At 53.1% G+C, this 17751-nt stretch overlaps 1 protein-coding gene across 1 annotated transcript in view; it reads left to right on the top strand.

The window, feature by feature from the left end:
- Positions 1-11580, top strand: part of Jade2 (jade family PHD finger 2) — a 51031-nt gene extending 39451 nt beyond the window's left edge. The window contains 3 exon segments of the mRNA XM_028857216.2: positions 2920-3037; positions 5948-6079; positions 6990-11580. Coding sequence (XP_028713049.1) covers positions 2920-3037; positions 5948-6079; positions 6990-7804 — 1065 coding nt within the window. The 3' untranslated portion in view covers positions 7805-11580.
- The last annotated feature ends 6171 nt before the right edge of the window (positions 11581-17751 follow it).

The following is a 17751-nucleotide window of genomic DNA, read 5'->3' as shown; positions in this document are numbered from 1 at the left end:
TCTGAGCATGGCCTGGAGCCAATAGCTGAGAGGTACCCAGCCTTTGACTGGGCACCAGGCCGGCTCGGCCAGCTTCTGAGTGAAGGAGCAGGGTGATGTTGGAGTTAGAGGTCTTGGGTGGTCTGGCCGTTTACTGATTCTAGTGCCCGCCCCCCCAACTCCCGCCTCCAGCTCTGTAACTGTTCCTGTTTCCTTTTCCAAGAAATGGAAGTAAGGATCCAACTGGCCTTGGGGTCACATAAGGACAGTGATCTCCACTGTCGGTTGTTGTATTTTGTTTGAGGCTAAGACTTACCCTGTAGCCCAGGCTAGACTCAGACTCTGGCAATCCTGCCTCTCCCTCTCAAGTACTGGAATACAGGAATATGAGCCCCTTCTCCAGCCCACTGCAGGTTGATGTTGCCGCTGTTGGCTCCATCAGCAGTTCAGCTCTTAGCAGAGGGTGAAGCCTGTGTCCCAAGAGTGGGCTCCCGAGATCAGCAAGGCCTGGTGCTTCGGCCCGGGCATCTTCTCTGATGGTTCAGGAGCAGGGCTGCCACCGGCATGAAATTGATTTTATGGCCAACCCAGACGATGTGCTTTCCTACAAATTTCGGCCGCAGGTCTGGACCTTGGCAGGCAGTGTGGCTGGGCACAGCCACTGCAGCCTCCAGAGTTATTCACGGCTGACAGAAAAATTACAGTAGTGGACATCAGCCCTGCAAATGCCAGCTCATGTCCCCTAGCAACCACGCTGGCTGTCAGGCCCTGCAGGGAAGTGGCTGTGGTTCTTGCTACGTGAGTTATTCCAGAGACTGAACGGACCTTGTGTGGGAGCCAAGAGGGTGGCCGGGGCGCTCTGTCACACGGCCGCCCTGAGATGAGTCTGTGGGAGCCCCACCCCACCCCACCTCTCTGAAGGACAGAGAGGACCGGTGGGAAGTGGACCCTGTCCCTTGCGGACCATGCCACTTGCCTCCTTCTCAGTCCCTAGATTGGGGGTCTCCTGCCAAAATCCTTCACAGCACTTGGCTGGTGGCCAGTCACTCTGTTCTCCACCTCTGTCACCACCCCAGTTCTCCAGCCCTTTGTTTTCATTCAGCCATGTGTAAGGACACCAGTCAATTGGAGAAAGGGCCCACCCTAACCCAGGATGACTTCATCTTTGCTAATTTTGTCTTCTGAGACCTTATGTCCCATTCTGAGGTTCCCAGCAGGAAATCTTGGGGAATTGAACCCATATAGAGGCCCTGGAAGGTGTAAGTCCGCCAGGAAGTGGTCTGATTTGCATTTCAAGAGCATTGCTGAAGGATGGTTTTACTGTCCCTGTGAAAGGCTGGGGGATGGACAGAACTGGGCTGTGAAGGGAGTTGGTGTCAGTCACAAGGAAAGACGGCTGTAAATGTCCTGATGGGTCAGTTGTGGGTGGAGGCTCCGGTCTTCAGCCACCACAACTCTCCTTGGCACAATAGGACCCCCCACCCCCCACCGCACCCACCCCACTGCTGGCTGGCTTTGCCTCCCCTTGCTCCATTACACTCTCCCCTCAAGGCCTAGCTTGGCCTCCTGCTGGGCTTAGCTGTCCCTTTATCCAGGAAGCCTGGCAGTCCTCTAGTCTTGGGTCAGGGCCACCAGGTCCTGGGAGTACCTCGCCAGGATCTCTGCCTTGCTGGGTGGCAGGCTCTGGAAAGAAAGAGACCCTGACCGAATTGCTTTCCTACAGATTGCTCCCAGACAGTGGGTAAGGCTCTGAGCCAAGCTGGTGTGCAGGCAGGGCTGTGGAGAGGAGGTTGGTTGGAAGGTGCGCCATGGTAAGAGGGTCCCAGGCTGGCACCAAGTGGTCAAAAGCCAGGGCTGTCCCTTGAGGAAGGGGCTGGACGTGGGAATTGGTAAAGCTGGGGTCGGTGATGTGTGGACCGTGGCGGCCTGGTGTTCACAGAGCAGGTGGGGAGTACACACGTGGAATGTCCCAGGAGAGTCCATACTGAGTCCATCCTGCTGATGCTTGTAGGCTGGACTGGATCTTCTAGAATCCTCTTCACAACTAGTCTCAGGAGAGGAGGAAGGCCATACCCGACAGAGATCTGGTTATACTCCCTTGAATTAAAGGCCACTCCAGGCAGCTTAAGGACAGAGAGACTTAGCTGAGACCCAAAGACCAACTGGGGACTAGGTGAAGAAAGACCTTGCTGGGAATAGGATTCAAGCTGAACAGCTGCGGTCAGGAACAGCTGTCCCTGTTTCTGGAAAGCTCCATCGGAGCCCAAAGGAAATGCCAGACCAAGGGAGTGTCTCAAGGGCCGAAGCCTGGCCTGGGCCCCAGAAGTGTGTGAGAACGGTCCGGGGGGGGGGGGGCACCCTGCACAGGCACTGACAGGTCCACCTCAGATGCTTCCAGACGCCTGAAGAATGGGCGCCTGTCCTGTAGACTAAGCCAGATGGCTTCAGAGCCTACTGTAGGGACTCTTCCTGGCTGACCTGAGGGACTCGGACGCTGCCGTCCTTTATAAAGTACAGCATTGTGTCGCTGTGGGTACAGGAGCGTTGGTGGGGGTGGCAGGGGCCTGCCTCAGGTCCTGGTGCAGTAGGTAGACTTGGGAAAGCTATTCTGCCAGACTGTGCTCATTTGAAAGTACAGGGCCACTGGCTGGTGCCTTGGGGCAGGTGCTGGGTTTTACCCTGATGCTTGTACCTGAAGAGTCGCTTTGCTGGGAAAGGCAGGTGTTGGACAGGAACGAGAGGGTTGCCAAGATGAGACAAGATACTCCCTGCACACTCAGGGTTTGGGAGTGAATTTTCATATATCTTGGGCAGCGGGGAGACATCCGTGGTGGCCCGTGTTCAGATCCCCACTTTCTCCAGCCACGAGGCTCCGGGAGATGGCGGGTCTGGGATGGGTGGCAAGGAGTAAGGTGAGCAATCTCTCTTCCGTCTCCGCAGGTTAGGAACCTGTGCTACATGGTGACAAGGCGGGAGAGAACGAAGCATTCCATCTGTAAGCTCCAGGAGCAGATCTTCCACCTGCAGATGAAACTTATGGAGCAAGATCTGTGTCGAGGTAGGCCCGGCACCTCCCTGCTGGGAAGGCGTGTCTGTGGGGCCTGGAAGGGCCTGGGGCCATCCTTCCATCCCTTCTCACCCCCATTGCAATCATCAGGTCCATGTGAGACCCCGTCAAGGCCCTGATTGTGTTAGTAGTAGGCAGGAGCCAGAGTCTGGACTGTGGCGTTCAAGCCTGCCCTCGGGCACCACTGGTTCCCTGGCATAGCCCAGGTCCATCAACAGTGGCTTAGCTTGCACAAGGACAGGTACAGATCCACAGTTTTCCTGGCTCTGCCGCCTCAAGACAGGCAGGAGTGGGCTGAAGAGAGGGCTCAGAGGTTAAGGGCACTGGCTGCTCTTCCAGAGGTCCTGAGTTCAATTCCCAGCAATGACATGGAGGCTCACAACCATCTGTAATGAGATCTGGTGCCCTCTTTTGGCGAGCAGGCATACATGCAGGCAGAGCACTGAACCCGAACCCCAGTGTGCCTGGGGTTCAGTCCTCAGTGAGGCAGCCGCGCAAGGATGGTCTCATGTAATGAGATTAAGGCCGGGATCAGCTGTGTTTTCTTGTCCTCTTTCGTTCTCTGGGTATAACATGTATTTGGCAGACCTAGAAATCAGGGGCAAAGGCCTGGATATGGGTCGCATTGGTTAGTTACGGAGTCTGGAAGACATGCTTTAGCACCCCCGATACACACGCCATCCCGTTCAGATATTGAGCCTATGCAGCAGAAACGCCCAGGTAGAGAGAGCTTTGGTGATGGGGCTGCCGCTGCCAACTCAGCCCAGGGGTCGCTCTGGGACGTGAGTGAAGGAGGAGAGGTGCGGGGGCACCGTTAGAGGGAATGCCTGCCCCTTCTCGGCAGCTGAGCGGCCCCTCGACCCTTTGAGCTACCAGCAGCCCCTGAAGCCAGGTGTGGCGGAGCATAGCACGGAACCCAGTGCTAAGGTGGAAGCCAGAGAATTTCGAGTTCAAGGTCAGCCTGTGCTACGTAGTGAGCTCCTCTCAAGGAAGAAAGGAAGAGGAGAGGGACAGAGGGGGGAGGGAGGGAGGGAAGGAAGGAAGGAAGGAAGGAAGGAAATTTAAATTTAAAAAAAAAAAGAGGAAGGGGAATTGGAGAGATGGCTCATGGGTTAAGAGCACTGGCTGTTCTTCCAGAGGATCTGGTTTCAATTGCTGGCACCCGCATGATGGCTCACACCTGTCTGTAACTCCAGTTCCAGAGGATCCAGCAACGCCCTCTTCTGGCCCCTTAGGGGCTGGTAATCTAACTATATTACCTGGTCTGATTGATACCCAGCACTGCCTAGAACCAGGTGTTCTGATGCACATCTGTAATCCTAGCCCTTGGGAGGCAGAAGGATCAGGAGTTTCAGGTCATCCACAGCCACATCAGTTGGAGACCATTCCCCACTATATAAGAACCATTTTCCTTTTTTGTCGTTGCTTTTTGTTTTTTGAGACAGGACTTCTCTGTGTAGCCCTGGCTGTCCTGGAACTTGCTCTGTAGGCCAGGCTAGCACTGAACTCAAAGATCCACCTGCCTCTGCCTCCTGAGTGCAGGGATTAAAGGCTGCCTTGGCTAAGAACCATATCCTTATCTATGTTTGTTATGTGTGTGAATGTTTTGTCTGCATATCTGTGTATGCACTGTGTGTGTCCCTAGTGCCTGTGGAAGTTAAAAGGGGCGTCCGATCTTCTGGAACTGGAGTTAAAGATGGTCATGAGCCACCATATGGGTGCTGGGAATTTAACCCAGCATAATCAAAGGCAAAAAGAAAAGAAGTCACAAAAAAAATAAATAAATAAAAGAGATCACTATTGCGAACTACAGAGGTCAGAGCAGGGGGCATGGCCTTGTGGAATTGGCAGCTCTGTGGCCTCCAGACCTTTCCTGCTCACGTACAGTTTGCTCTCTGGAGCGAGAAAGTAGTGTCTCGGGATGTGCAGGCAGTGGCCGTACAGGGTGGGAGGATTTGAGAAGGACACAGTGGCACTTGGAGGAGGCCACACACGTCTTCCTGAAATCCCCAAAGTCCACACAAAGTCCTTGTGTTCAAGGATGCTGAGGGTATTGAGGCAGGAGTAGCACTTTTGGCCACAGTGTCCTACACACCAGAGGGTCTACCCCCCAATGTAGGGTCTGGAGACTCTGCAGCTCCTTGTCCTGGGGGGGAGAAAGCACCGTTGTCCGGGGCAGTACATCTCTGAAGAAGACTGCTTTACCCCTGCTTGAAGTGGACACCTCTGAGGGAGGGAAGTGCTTAGAGGAGGCTGTAGGGTAACCAAGATGGGACATGGGATGTCTTGGGGCCTTAGGATGTCGGACTTGGGGTCCCTGTTACAGGCAAGGAGACTGAGGTCCAGCTAAAGACTTCAGGGGCTGAGAACAGCTCAGGGCACGCCTTCCATCTTTTTTTCAACATTGTTCAGGGAGCCCTCCTGCCTCTGCTGAGGAGCTGGGGACCCTTCTTTTCTGGACGAAGGGACGTGAGAACCAGATAGGAAACTGGAACCTTCCATCTCCTGCCTCACTGCACAAGCAGGCCAGGAGGAGCTTGGCTGTGGGTCAGCCCCCGAACCCTAAACCGCTTACCCCCAGGTGATGCTTTCTGCCCTGTGTCTAGCTCCTTGTCCTGGCTCCATTGCCTTGTCTCTATAACATCCAGTCCCTGTTTCCACCCACCAGGACTCTCCAAGGATTGTCCGTTTCATAGGTCACACTAAAGTCCAAGTCACAAGGACTTCCTGTGCCTCCCCGAAGATCCTTCCTAGAGCTGTGGGCGGTTACCTTCTGTTCTACCCCAGCTCCCCCTGTGTCTGGCACACTGACCATGACCTTGGTGCCATGGAGAACAGACACAGTTGGTGGAGGACCCCTGGGCTGCCCCTCGGGTTTAACCCTCTCGTTCTCAAACACAGAGCCTTCTGGGAGGAGAGCAAAGGGCAAGAAGATTGACTCGAAGAGGAAAGGCCGAGAGGGTCCCAAGGGTAGCAGTCCTGAGAAGAAAGAGAAAATAAAGGCCGTGCCAGAGTCTGTCCTGGGGCAGCTGGGTAAGTGGAGGGGCCGCTGCGGCCTGGAGGACACCAACCTCCCTTTCAGTTTCACGCCATAGGAAGCCAGCAGCCTAAAGCAGAGCTGACCTTCTCAGAGGAGAGCCACTGAAGCCCTTCCTCTCCAGGTGCCCGCAGCATCTCAGCCTCCCCTCACCTGAGATCCCAAGACATCCTAGCTGGATGGAGACTGAGTTCTGCCAGCTCAGGAGCTGTCCTGGCCAGAGTGCTGGGTCCTCCCAGAGGTCCCTAGAAATCAGCACCATGCTGGGAGGAGAAGACTGCAAGAAGTCTTTGCTCGCTCCTGTTCTACCCTATCAGGCAGACAGACAGACAGACAGACAGACCAGAGACTGCTGGGAAGAGAAGACTGCAAGAAGTCTTTGCTCGTTCCTGTTCTACCCTATCAGACAGACAGACACACACACACACACACACCACACACACACACCACACCGCCCCCCCTGTGGGCTGTTTACTCAACCCCAGTTGAGCCACCCAGAGACCAAGAGGAGTGACAGCAGGCGTCCTAGTCACTGTCACCGTAGACCTCAGTAGAGTCCAAAGCTGAAGCTGGTCCCGGCCACCCTGTTTCAGGGAGGCATCTCTGTGAGATGCTTTCCTTCAAGCTGCTGAAGGGACTGCCTGTAAAGATGCAGCGCCCCCTGGTGGCCTCTCTGTTCTTACCGCTTTTGAAAGTCCTAGTGTTTGAACAAGGGAACTCCACTCTACCACTTGCAAAGCCAGTCCTGCGGTCGCTCACCCTGGTGAGCAGCGACTATATCCGGCCCTGCTCTCTGGTGGCCTTGGTGGGAGGGGTGGACAGAACAAGAGGGCTTGCCTGGGTGGGTGGGTTGTCTTGGGCTACCTGAAAGGCTCACGCGCCCGCCTTCTGTCTCCCACGGGTCAGGTCTGTCCACCTCGTTCCCCATCGACGGCACTTTCTTCAATAGCTGGTTGGCCCAGTCGGTGCAGATCACAGCAGAGGACATGGCCATGAGTGAGTGGTCTTTGAACAGTGGGCACCGGGAGGATCCTGCTTCGGGTCTGCTGTCAGAGGAGTTGCTACAGGATGAGGAGACGCTACTCAGCTTCATGAGGGACCCCTCGTTGCGGCCCGGGGACCCTGCCAGGAAGGCCCGAGGCCGCACTCGCCTGCCTGCCAAAAAGAAACCACCCCCACTTCAGGATGGGCCCAGTGCACGGACCACGCCAGACAAGCCACCCAAGAAGCCCGGGGCCCAGGATGCTGGCAGTGGCAAGGGCGTGCACGGACCACCCACCAGGAAGCCACCCCGGAGGACGTCTTCTCATTTGCCGTCCAGCCCCGCGGCTGGGGACTGTCCTGTCCCGGCCGCACTGGAGAGCCCCCCACCGCTGGCCTCCGAGACCCCGGATGAGACAGCCCTCATGGCTTCCGACTTGAATGTCCAAGTGCCTGGCCCTACGGTGAGCCCCAAGCCCTTGGGTAGGCTCCGGCCACCCCGAGAGATCAAGGTCAGTCGGAAATCTCCGGGTGCTAGGTCTGATGCTGGGACCGGACTGCCGCCTACTGTGGCCGAGAGGCCAAAGGTCAGCCTGCACTTTGACACCGAGGCTGATGGCTACTTCTCTGATGAGGAGATGAGCGACTCTGACGCAGAAGCAGAGGACAGCGGGGTACAGCGGGCTTCTAGGGAGGCAGGGGCAGAGGAGGTGGTTCGCATGGGGGTACTGGCCTCCTAACTCCCCGGGGCCCTGCCCTGGTCTCCCACAGGGCCTCAGCCCAATCACAACTGCCATTTCCAACTGCTGAGTGTCCCAGACCCACCACTCTGTCGTGGTTTTATTTTTAATATAGAGAGAGTTGTGAATTCCACTCCGTCGTCTCTTCCTCTGTGCTGGCCCAGGACGTTAGGATTCCTCCCGTGGCCCTGGCCAGGGACTGTGCCAGCTTCCACGTGCCACCCTGTCCCAGCCCACACAACATCGCCGGGCTTCTGGCTTGATGTAGACAAGGTGAGGGAGAGCTCAGGGCTCCCGCCCACTGCCACTGGGTGACACAGAGACTGTCGTTTGGGCATTATTTCATGGCAGATGGGCCATCCCAGGGCCTGCCCCGCCTTGTCCCCCCCCCAGATTGTACTGGGGTCCGTTTTGGGTGGGTGGGGGGGTGTCCTGCTGCACTCCACTGATCCCTAAGGAAGTATAAGGAGTGATACCTAGCCAGTCTATTCACTGTCACAAGCACAAAGAGTTTCTATGAGAAAGCACTGAGGGGGTGCCGGGGAACCGCTGGCTCCCCAATAGCCCACAACATCTGAGGCCCGCCCGCCCGCCCACCCGCAACCCCCTCCTCGCTGCTCTGTCCCTGCCAGTGCCCAGCCCAAGCAGCTCTGGGAAGTGGTTCCCAGAATCCTTCCTGAGCTGCGCTATTTACTCAGGGGACTCCCCAAACAGCCAACCGCCTGTCCAGGTGGAAGGCTCCAAGGGAGGGCCAGTGCCCAGCCCGGGGCTTGGGGCTCAGATCAGCCCACTGCAGAGAATCACTCCGGGGCTTCAACTTCCTTTTCTTCCTTTGGGGCCAGTCTCGGCCACAGTCGGCCCCTCCTCCCATGTGGAGCGGGCCAGACCAGACCGTTTGCCTTTTGAAGTTTCCTAGTCCTGCTAAGAGATGAGCTTCCTCATTGGTTTCCTTCTGGAAACATCCTTCCAACAAGTGTCGTGGGATCCCGGGGCCCAGGGCAGGCCAGTGTTGGCCTGCTGGGGCTGGTTGAAGTCTTGCTGGATTGTCCTGTGTTCCTCTGTCCCTTGGCGCCTTAACCCCCTTCCCCTCCCTGCTGCACCCCCTTTCCTACCCCTCTCCAGTCCCCCCCCCCCCCAAGTCCCCAGGTCGGTCTGAAGAGTTTTGATGGAGTGGCCCCAGGGTGATAGCTCAGGGAACAAAGGAATTCCGTGAAAACGTTTGTTGTTGTTATTGTTTTTTTTTTTTTTCTTTTACGAATTACTCTTGGGTCACTTCCACCACTGGTAAAGCCAGAACTTCTCCAACCAGAACCTTGCAAAAGTCCAGTGAACCAGTCGAATCATCCTGAGAATGCCAAAGAATATTTTGACCATAATATACAGCACAGCCCGGACCTGACAACTGTCAACATGAACCTTCCTTTTCAAAGGAGTTGGTTAGCACCAGAGTTCCAAGACTCAGTTATTGCACACACCTACAGAGAAGGGCCCAAGGCCTCAGAGGAAGAGGAGGAGGCCACCGCCACCGCTGCTGCTGCTGTTGGTTTATGGTCCCTGGGCTGGGCCGCTGTGAGTGTGGTCCTAAACTTTGAGTACTCCCCCCACTTTGGGGGGCAAGAATCCTGACTGAATCCAGCGTGGCTCCCCCATCGCCACCACACAGATACACAAAGAGCAAATACACGGGACCTTCACCCACCTCGACTCCAAAACTTTCAAGGTACGACAGTGAGTTTGAGCAAAATCAGAAGCAAAGATAAAGACTTCAGTTTGGTGGATTGGACAAGCACGTCTAATTCAAATGGACTCCGAGGGCATGGGGTGGACTCCAAGGATCCTGGGCATCGGGATGGCATCGGCTACCACATAGACTTAGTCTGCCTGCCCGTCTTGGTAGTAGTGACAGCGCAGAGTCAGTATGAGCATTCCCCTACCCAGTCTCTTGTTTACTGCCTTTGAACAGACCTTCCGTACCCCTGTGCTTTGGGTCACTTCGGGTCGCAACCTCGTCTGCTGGATTGCCTGGTGGTCTGACCTGTGGGACACAAAGGGCATGGGGGCTTAAAGAACAACCAAACACTGTAGGCTGAGGGAGGAGATGGCCCTGACCACTGTTCCACCCTGGGCCAGGGGCTGGGCTCTGGGGGTAGACGTTAGTGATGAGTGGAGCGAATCCAACCCCTTTTTCTGGGCTGCTGGCACTCTTCCCTCGGGGCCTGGACTGGGCAGGCAAGTGAGGCGCTTTAGGGAGCCTCTGCTTATTTTGGCCTTGGTTCTGGGCGTCTTGGAAGTTGGTGCCTGCTTTGGACTCTGTCTATCCATGGGGTCCTTGCCTGCTGCGAAGCTCGGTTGTCTGTTAGGATGGCTGGTTAGCAGGCCCTTCACTAGGCCGAGCCCTATGGCAGTCTTCATCGGGCAGCTGTCTCCACTTCTAAGATGTCCGTCAGGCTGCAGGAGGATGAGGACACCCCATTAACCTCTCCCCTTAGTTCCTCCCAGGCCACTGTCCATGGTATAGATGGCTTTGCCACACTCTGACCAAGGCACCTTCTCTCTTGCCCACATCTACTACCCCTCTTAGGGAGGCAGAAAGGACTCCTTTCTCATTCTGGCTATTGTACCCTTCCCATCAACCCTGGCTGCCTTCCACCTCGTTCCCCCTCATCACAGGACACAGGCTAATGTGCAAGGAAAGTATTTTTGTGTATCATTAAGTGTATTTTGAAACAAGTAAAGAAAAAAGATAGAATGCTCGTTTACTTTATTAAATGGGCTCTGTAAATGGTATGAGAGTCTTTGCCATGTTAGGGCCACAGGTTTGTTGGAGAAACCAGCCACCCCCAGGTTCCTGGGCATCAGTGTTGGAGTGTGTGTGTGTGTGTGTGTGTGTGTGTGTTGTGTGTGTGGTGTGTGTGTGGTGTGTGTGTGAGCAGAGCGCTGTGCACATATGCGTGCATGCACAGATACCTATGGGACTTGCTAGGGTTTCTAGAGAGTCAACTGCCTGATTCTACAGGAACATTGGCAGCAGGTTAGACTTGGGGTTTCTTCGCCAGTGCCACATATGGCCAACCTGTGCCCGTGCCGGAAGCTCTGTGGAACAATATGTGATCTCTGTAGTAAGGTCCTTGAGGCTACTCTCCCGTGCCCTTGGCCTAGCTGGCCACATTGGCCGAAGAGCCAGAGGTATTGGAGTCGGGGACATTTGGTTGTTCTTTAAGGCCTTTCCTGCCGCCTTCCCTCGAGGATGCACACGTGTGCTCCATCCGAATCATTTGGGGGTGGCGGTGGGGAGGGTGATATGAATGTCACAGGAGGAGACACCTTCTGTCTTTGTTTCAAAGAAAGTGATGTGCCATTTGTTAATATACAAGAGAAATATTGAAAATATATTGAAAAGAGCAATTTTAAATTATTTTTGGCTTATGTTGCAATATTTATTTTCTTGTATTAGAGAAGATTCCTTTGTAGAGAAAAATGTATTTTTCATTACCGCAAAGACCTATTTCTCCTTTTTGTACATTGTCCTTGTTCGCAACCCTTAACGAGCAATAGAATGTCCGGTCACTCCCGCGTGGCCAGTGCCCACTGTGCCCTGCATGATTGTGTTGCTGCTGCTGCTGCTGCTGCTGCTGCATAGTTTCCTGCCCTGTCCTGTCCTGCTCACTCACTGGGACTTCCGGGTTGCAGCCCCCCGCCAGGGTCTACATCTAAGGAGCCCCCTGCAATCCTCGTGTGTTGGCAATTCAGTTAATAAAGCAATGTTTTCTGTGCTGGCTGCTGTGCGGTTCTGTTGCCCTGGGTGGGTCGGAGACCTGGGAATTCTGTTGCATGCCTACAAGACGATGCTCAGCAAGAGTCCTGAGTTCCAGTGGTGCTTGCAGATGTTCGGTACACACCACGGACAGTGCCTTGAGGGAGCGTTTTTTTGGTCTTCAGTGTTAGCCCCTGGCATTCAGGCTCAAGAGTGAAGGGGTAACCCAAAATCACAACTCTGGTAAGGGGTCAAGTACCACATCAAAGGCGGGGTTCCCGAGCTCCGACACTACCTCCAGCCACCTGCTGAAAAGTGTGGGAGGGTCTTTTCCAGAATCAGCGGAGAATTCTGCATACATAGGCTTATGTTTCATTATTGGCCAGCCACTGCTCCTTGCCGTGCTCCGGGGAGGGTCTCGGAAACGGCTTCTGGTGCTGGCTGAGGACTCCCGGTCCAGTGGAGACAGACACAGCACAGGGAGGGTGCCCCTGAGGAAGTGGCATCATTCCTTCCCTTTGTGGTTGGTATGTTGACCACATACTGCTGAGGTGCTGTGCCTACCCAGCCTCCCAGTGGAGACCCAAAGAACCAATAGAAATGGGTGGGGCACGTGCCTGTGACCCCAGCACTTAGGTGGAGGTGGGAGAATGGGAAGTTGAAGGTCATCCTAATACATAGCATGTTTGGGAGGGATGCTGGGGAGATGTTTGTCATCTGAGATCAATCCACAAAACCTTTTTAAAAAGATGGACCTGGTGTGCTTGTAATCTTGAGTACAGTTGTCCACTGACCTCCACATGCACTGGTGGACATATAACTTTTGAAAATTAAAGATCCAGCCGGGAGGTGGTGGCTGTAATCTCAGTACTCGGGAGGCAGAGGCAAGCATCTCTCTGAGTTCGAGACCACCCTGGTCTACAGAGTGAGTTCCAGGACAGCCAGGGCTGTCAAACAGATAAACTCCACTTTGAAAAACCAAAAAGGAAAAAATAAAACCTGGACAATAAAAAAAAAAAAACCAGCATCAATTTGATGATTCCACCTTTTTTTTTTTGAGACTGGTTCTTACTATAGAACTACCTGATTGTCCTGACGTTAGAAAAAAAGGGGGGGAATTAAAAATCTAAAATTACTGTATCATAGCCATCAGTCTCCTTGAGATGATGTGAGGTAATACAATAGTGAGATGAAGTGAGTTGTTTATTTCTAGGATTTTCCATCCAGTATTTTTGGGTAATGTTGAACCACAGGTAATATACAGATAGCAGAGCTACTGTGGGCCCCACAGCTCTGGGCAGTATGCGCACAAGATCTAGCTAGCACTGCCATTAAGTCGTGGGATATAGGGAGACACAACAGGTTGAAACTGTGGCATCATATAAGTGGTACCAAGCAGCAAATGTCTGTGTCTGGCTCCTCATCACTTAGCCCTTGAGGCCCATCATGTGTTAGGATTCCCTTTCTAACTCTTTCTCTCCCTCTGAGACGGGGGTCTCCTGTAGCCCAGCTGACCAGGAGCTCTATACAGCTGAAGATGACTTTGAACCCAACCCCCGGCTTCTACCCCCTCAGTGCTGGGATTACAGTGTGACCCCGACACCTAGTCCTTGCCGTACTCACTATGTCGCCATCATGTGGCCCTACTGAGAGGTGGTCGGCCTAGGGGAAGAAAATTGGAAGAGAGCATTGAGACCTCAGCTCTTTCTGTTTTTCTCTGCTTCCCTGATGGTAACCTGAGGCTTTGCTATGCATTCCCATGATGCCCTGCTTCTTCACAGGCCCAAGAGCAACAGAGCCCTCTGGCCACAGACTGAAACTTCCAGGAGGCAAGTAAGTTGTCCATCTCAGGTGTGTCCTCACAGTGACGGAAGGCTGAATGACTTATGATGCATAATCTTTCCCTCTTTTGAGACAAGGTCTAGCTTGTATCTGGGGATACAGGCGCGAGCCGCTATATCCGGATCATATGAGGGACTTAGAATAGTCAAAATTATAGAGACAGAAGCAGGATGGTGGTTGCCGGGGACTGGGAGAAGAAAGCAGGACATGTTTGGTGGGTGTAGTGGTAGGAAGTAGTAGAGTCCAGAAGCTGATGCCATCAACGTGTATTATATTATACTGCACTTGGAAACTGTCGAGTTTCTTCTCTATTATTTGATTATTAGCCAAGAGACCAAGAAGTGATTGTTTTATATTATTTGTCTCACAGTTTTGTAAAAAATATTACAATGTAAGGGGCTGGAGAGATGGCTCAGCAGTTACGGAGCACTGACTGTTCTCCAGAGAACCCTGGCTGATGACCAGCACCCACGTGGGTTCGCAAACCTTCCACAACTTCAGTCCCAGGGGATCCTACGCCCTCTTCTGGCCTGGGTGGGTCCTGCATGCAAATGGTATACAGACACCTGCAGAGACAACTCCCACGCACAAAATAAAAATGCAAAAATAAGAGTAATAATAAGGGGCTCAAGAGATGACTCAGCAGGAGCACTGGCTGCTCTTCCAGAGGACCTGGGTTCCATTCCCAGCACCACATGTCAGTTCACAACTGTCTGTAGCTCCAGTTTCAGAGGATTTGACACCTTCACACAGACAGACAGACGTACAAGCAAAATACAAACGCACATGAAAATGACATTATCCAGAAGAAGCACTCTGCTCCATACCATGCCACACAACAGCCTCACTGCAATGACAGATACATGTTAAACAAGGAAAACCATCCTGAAACAGGAAAGGAGATCAAGCTGGAGACCGAAGTGTAGCTAAAGCGTAGAGGAATCACCTAGCCTGAGGCCCCGGTTCCCCTCCCAGCACCCCAAAGGAACGGGGGAAGGCCATGGGGATACTCAGCGGGTTAAGGCCCCTGCTGTCGACCCGGACACGTGGTGAGAGAAAAGCGCTAACCTCTGCAAGCTGTTCTTTCACCTCCACACAGGAGCCTGGTGCACACACGGCAGGCATGCGCACACGGCAGGCATGCGCACACTAATAAAAACGTACAATACAAATATTTGAAAGGAAACCCGATGACTGGGCTGGAGCGATGGCTCCTCGGTTAAGTGTGTTTGCTGTGCCGCAGAGGCCCCAGGATCAGTTCCCAGCACCCACGTCAGACAGCCCACAACCGTCAGTAATTTCGGCTTCAAGGGTAGCACACCCTTCCTCCTCTGGCCTTCACAGGCGTGCACACACAGACACACAAATAAAAATATCTCTCTCTCTCTCTCTCTCTCTCTCTCTCTCTCTCTCTCTCTCTCTCTCTCTCGTCTCTCTCCATATACCCCTAGCTGTCCTAGAACTCACTACGTAGACCAGGTTGGCCTCAAACTGATTGCTTCTGTCTCTCAAGTCCTGGGATTAAAGGTTTGAGCCACCATGCCCAGCCAAAAAGAAATCCTAAAATCAATCAATAAATAGGGCCTTCCCTAGCATACTGGCAACTCCCTTAAAAGTCTCCCAACACTTCAACTCAAGGCTCCCTTTTCCTTACTAACCCCTGGCTTTTCTGCACAGTGGTTTACGAAAATCCTTCTGACCCAGGACTGACAAGCTCTCCAAATTCCAGCCCCTGAGGCAGAGCTCATGCTCAGGGAGACCAGGTGTCTTTGTTACTGTTGTATTGCTGTGAAGAGACACCATGACTATGGCAACTTATAAAAGGAAGCATTTAATCTGTGGCTTGTTTACAGTTTCAAAGGGTCAGTCCATCCATAGTCATCACTAACTGGACACCAAGCATTCAAATGCACGAGCCTATGGGGGCCATTCTCATTCAAACCACCATACCAGGTGAGAGCTTTCTAGGTTGTTGTTTTTAGGGGTGTGTGTTTGTGTATATTTGTGTGTGTGTGTGTGTGTGTGTGTGTGTGTGCGTGTGTGTGTGAATGTTTTGCCTGCATGTAAATATGTGCACATCCCTGGTGCCCACAGAAGCCAGAAGAGGGAGTCAGAGTTCCTGGAACTGGAATTATGGAAGGTTGTGAGCCACCATGTTCTTTGAGAGAATGAGTGCTCTTCTAACCTCTGAGTCAACTCTCCAGGCCTTCTAGAAGGATTTTTAACCTGAGGCCAGCTGGGTGAGGTGGCTGGCTGACAGATGGAGCTAGATGAACCTCCAAACTAGACTTGGGCAGAAAAAAAAAAAAGGAAATGTCAATCCATGCAGCCTGGGTCTCTGCCCAATCAGAACACTACAGGGATCCTGACTCATCTGTTGCTAGGTGAAAAGGCCATTGAAAGCATAGGCTTAGTTAGGGGAGTAATTATGTAGTGAAATGCTTGCCGGTCTGGGGTCTTGCCATGTAAATAAATCAGTCTTAGAGCACTTGCCTAGCATGCATGAGACCTTAGGTTCCATCCTTAACATCGCTGGGGGTGAGGATGGGGGAGATGAAGGGGAGTGAAGCCATCTGAGTGGCTGGGGCTATGACTTAGCTGGTACAGTATAGAAAGACCTGGGTTCCAGACCCAGCACTGGGGTGGGAGTCGGGGAGTGGAGGCAGGAGGATCACAAAAGTTCAAGGTCATCTTCTACTATATGTTGAATTTGAGGCCAGCCTGGACTGCATGCTATTGTTAAAATAATAATAATAATAATAATAATAATAATAATAATAATAAAGCCATGTGTGGCTGTCTGGGGGATGAGGAAAAGCAGGGGACGGGGCCCAGGGGTTCTGGAATGCTGACATCCATGAGGCCTGGGCTGCTCAGGCAGGTTTTGAGATGTGTTCTGAGTGGCATCCATCCCAAGATAGACTGGAGCTGGGTCCACACGTTTGTATTTAGTAGGTAGCTTCACTCAAGTTTCCCTCCCTCCTTAGCTCCCATCAAACAGTATGTGGCCATCTGAGCATAGAACATGTGTCTGAACGCACTGTGAAAGAAGAATGTAAATTTCTAGTGTGAATGCACTAGAAATAGATTCGTGTGGGCCCTGAGCTCCTGGAGAAACACAGCCTGCATTCTGGCCCTTCTGAGCTCTTCTTCGTTTGCTAAATGCCTGCCTGGGCCATTTCGGCAGGGTGGTCAAGAGGCCACCCCGATGTGGATGTAAGGACACTGAGATGGACTGTTGGGAGGTCCAAGTTTATTGGAAGAGTTAGTTAATGCCATAGACAGACAGCATGATGGGGGCTCTGAAGACAGGAATCAGGGTCTGCATAGCAGAAGTGGGGTGGAGGGTGGGGGTCTCTTCTCGTTGTTCTGAGGGTGGGAGCGCTTTTATCGAAAGACTCTCAGGTTCCCATGCAGGAGGCAGAGAAGGGGTGGAGAGGACGATGTGTGGTCGTCAACATCCCCTTTAGGTAAACTCACTTCAGCAGGTGGGAAATCCGGGTACCTGGAAGTCTGTTAGCTAGAGGTGGTATCTGATGGGGGAGAGGGGGGGAGGCTGCTGCAGGAATGTGGCCTGAGCTGCGTTCTAACATCAGATTCTTTTTTTAAAATACATATTTGTTTCATTTTTAACCATAATGTATGTGTCTGTGTGGGTATGCACACATATACTTTGGGCTCCCAGGGTTTTAGACCATCTGGAGCTGGAGTTACAAGCAGTTGTAAACTGCCCAAAGTGGATGCTGGGAACCGTCTTGTTCTCCGCAAGAGCAGACAGAGCATGTCCTTAACTGCTGAGCCATCTTTCCAGCCCCTTTAATAGTACATTCTTACAAAGCGGACGAAAGGATGATGTTCCCAAGGTATTGAGGGAGAGATGAGTGCTGGCAGCTTGGCCACTGCCCAGAGGCGAGGTGGCCAGCTGGGTTTGTTGACTGACTTGTACTTCCTGGAATCCGAGCTGGTAACCAGCCCTGTTTGTTCACGAGTTCTCCATAAGCCTGCCAGGACAACTGTGGTCTGGGGTCGGGGCAGGTACTAACTTGGTGCAGTTCCCTGACAGGGGCTTGTTGGCAACAGCTGGTGGGGACCAGAGAGGAAGTACAAGGGGTGACAGTCAGCTGCCTGAGCCAAAGAGACACAGCTGTCAGCAGTCTGAGTTTCAGGCTCTCCTCAGCTGTGATCACCCAGCGCACCTGAAACCTTGTAACCCGAGAGCGCGGCAGGCCGAGGAATCTGGACCGCCTCCTTCTCCCTCCCCCAAGGAATGTTCCATTGCTGTGGATTGAGCGTTGTGATCAACATGAGACTCAGAAGGTCAGCCAGAGATGCGCAGGCAAAAGCAAGGGAG

Source organism: Peromyscus leucopus, chromosome 8b (genome assembly GCF_004664715.2).
Source record: "Peromyscus leucopus breed LL Stock chromosome 8b, UCI_PerLeu_2.1, whole genome shotgun sequence".
NCBI classification, from domain to species: domain Eukaryota; kingdom Metazoa; phylum Chordata; class Mammalia; order Rodentia; family Cricetidae; genus Peromyscus; species Peromyscus leucopus.
Note: the sequence above shows the minus strand (reverse complement) of the source record. Positions and strands in the feature narration are given on the sequence as shown.